This window comes from Erinaceus europaeus, chromosome 10, assembly GCF_950295315.1.
Source record: "Erinaceus europaeus chromosome 10, mEriEur2.1, whole genome shotgun sequence".
NCBI lineage: Eukaryota > Metazoa > Chordata > Mammalia > Eulipotyphla > Erinaceidae > Erinaceus > Erinaceus europaeus.
Window position 1 is genome coordinate 94,433,485 of NC_080171.1, and position 2,101 is coordinate 94,435,585.

The 2,101-nt window shown below is 38.8% G+C and overlaps 1 protein-coding gene across 1 annotated transcript; it reads left to right on the top strand.

Moving 5' to 3' along the window:
* The first annotated feature begins 424 nt into the window (after positions 1-424).
* LOC103129063 (olfactory receptor 1L1) lies at positions 425-1,360 on the top strand. Its single transcript, XM_007540022.2, has one exon. It carries the CDS (start codon positions 428-430, stop codon positions 1,358-1,360), a length of 933 nt encoding a protein of 310 aa, XP_007540084.1. The 5' UTR covers positions 425-427.
* The last annotated feature ends 741 nt before the right edge of the window (positions 1,361-2,101 follow it).

Genomic DNA, 2,101 nt, shown 5'->3' on the forward strand with positions numbered 1-2,101 from the left:
TGCAGCAGTGGCAGGCAGCAGGAGTTGGCAGGCAGGTGTGCTGCGTCAGTGCAGGTGGTGGGTGACTGGTGTTTGGGTGCAGGATCCAAGGTTCACCTTTGAGGCAATTTACCTCAGAGACAACAGGAGACAGCTAAAATAGCCTGGAAATTGCTTTTCTCCTCAGATAATGATGAAATCCATTTAGTTATTTTGCTGTAAAATTTGTTTTCTGGGAGAGCTCCAAGTTTCGATGATCTGGTTACCATAGCTCCTTCCTGGAAGTCCAAAAAAAAATTAATTTTATGATGATCTACACTAATGGAGCAAAGTAGCAATGTGATAAACATTACATTTACTATAAGTGGGAGAATAAATCTTAAAATGCTTGGGAAATGTTTGCTATGTATAATAAAAGTCTGTTTTATTTTTAAGGAAAATCAACACCATGAGATGGAACAACCTAACAAGACCTTCTGAATTTGTCCTAATGGGGCTCTCCTCTAGGCCAGAGGATCAGATGCCTCTCTTTGCCTTATTTTTAGCCATCTACCTGGTCATTCTGATGGGAAATCTAATCATTATCCTTGTCATCTATTCAGATAATCGCCTGCAGACACCCATGTACTTCTTTCTAAGGGTTTTGTCTTTTGTTGATATTTGCTACACAACAGTTACTATTCCAAAGATGCTGACAAACTTCTTATCAGAAGCAAAGACCATCCTTTATACTGAATGTCTGACACAGATGTATTTCTTTGTATCCTTTGGAACTGTAGATAGTTACCTCCTAGGAGTCATGGCCATTGATCGTTATGTGGCCATAAACTACCCTTTTCATTACATCACCATAATGAGCTATAAATTCTGTGGCATCTTATTGGTAATCGCGTTCATCATCCCATTTCTTCATTCACTACTCCATGTCCTCTTAGTGAATCGACTCACCTTTTGTGCCTCCAACATTATCCGTCTCTTCTTCTGTGATGTAAACCCATTGCTCGAGTTGTCCTGCTCATCTACGTTTGTCAATGAGATAGTGATAAAGACAGAAGGGCTGTGTGTCATTATGACCCCCTTTACATGTATCATAATCTCCTACTTGAGAATTTTCATCACTGTTCTGAAGATCCCTTCAGCAGCTGGGAAATATAAGGCCTTCTCTACTTGTGGTTCTCATCTCACTGTGGTTATTTTGTTTTATGGAAGTGCAAGTTTTATATATTTTAATCCCATACCTAGCTATACTGTCAAAGATCGGGTAGCAATACTTTTCTACACTATACTTATTCCAATGCTAAATCCATTTATCTACAGTCTGAGAAACAAAGACATGAAGCGGGGCTTGGGGAAGCTGCTTGTTAAAATAAAATCTCAATAATATGGGTTTCTGCTAAGCATTTGTTAAACTATGCAGGTTCTCTAATCCCTAACTGAAAAATACTTTTTTTGAATAACAGGGGAATGTTAATAAATGCACTTCATGGGTGATGGAAAAATATATAAGGCTTATAAGACTTGTTCCCAACATTGCTGACATTGTATCCAGTAACACTTACCACCCATTAGTTAAGATGAGCTCTATCTGAATCTTTCTACATGGTTTTATCTTTACTGTATCATATCTCACGTTTCCAGGAGGTCTTACTGTATTTCTTCCAAACTCAACTGAAAATTCCTCTAATCACAGGCTTTATTGACCTACCACCACACATTCCCAGCAAAGAAGCAATTACAGATTCCAGAATTCCCACCTTCTATACCCCAAAATTAATTTTGATCCATACACCCTGTGGGAAAGAACTGATAGGGAGAAGATGAGCAGAGGCTCTGAACTCCAACTCCGTCAGGAACCAGAGAGATTGGACATGGTAATAGGTGTATATGTGACTTGGAAAGGAAAAGATGGAATCTTAAAAAATAAAGGCCAACCCTTCACCCTCATCACTCGGGTGAGACCTTTCCTTTCATGGTAGTCTCTAATTCCATTCCAGGAGGTTCACTTCCTAACAAAATCCCAAAATCTAGATATAGGCCAGGTCCCATAAGATAGAGCATATGTTCACATGTATCTATAAATTAGGGCAAAATACAACCAGAAAGCAAAAATACACAATAGTCT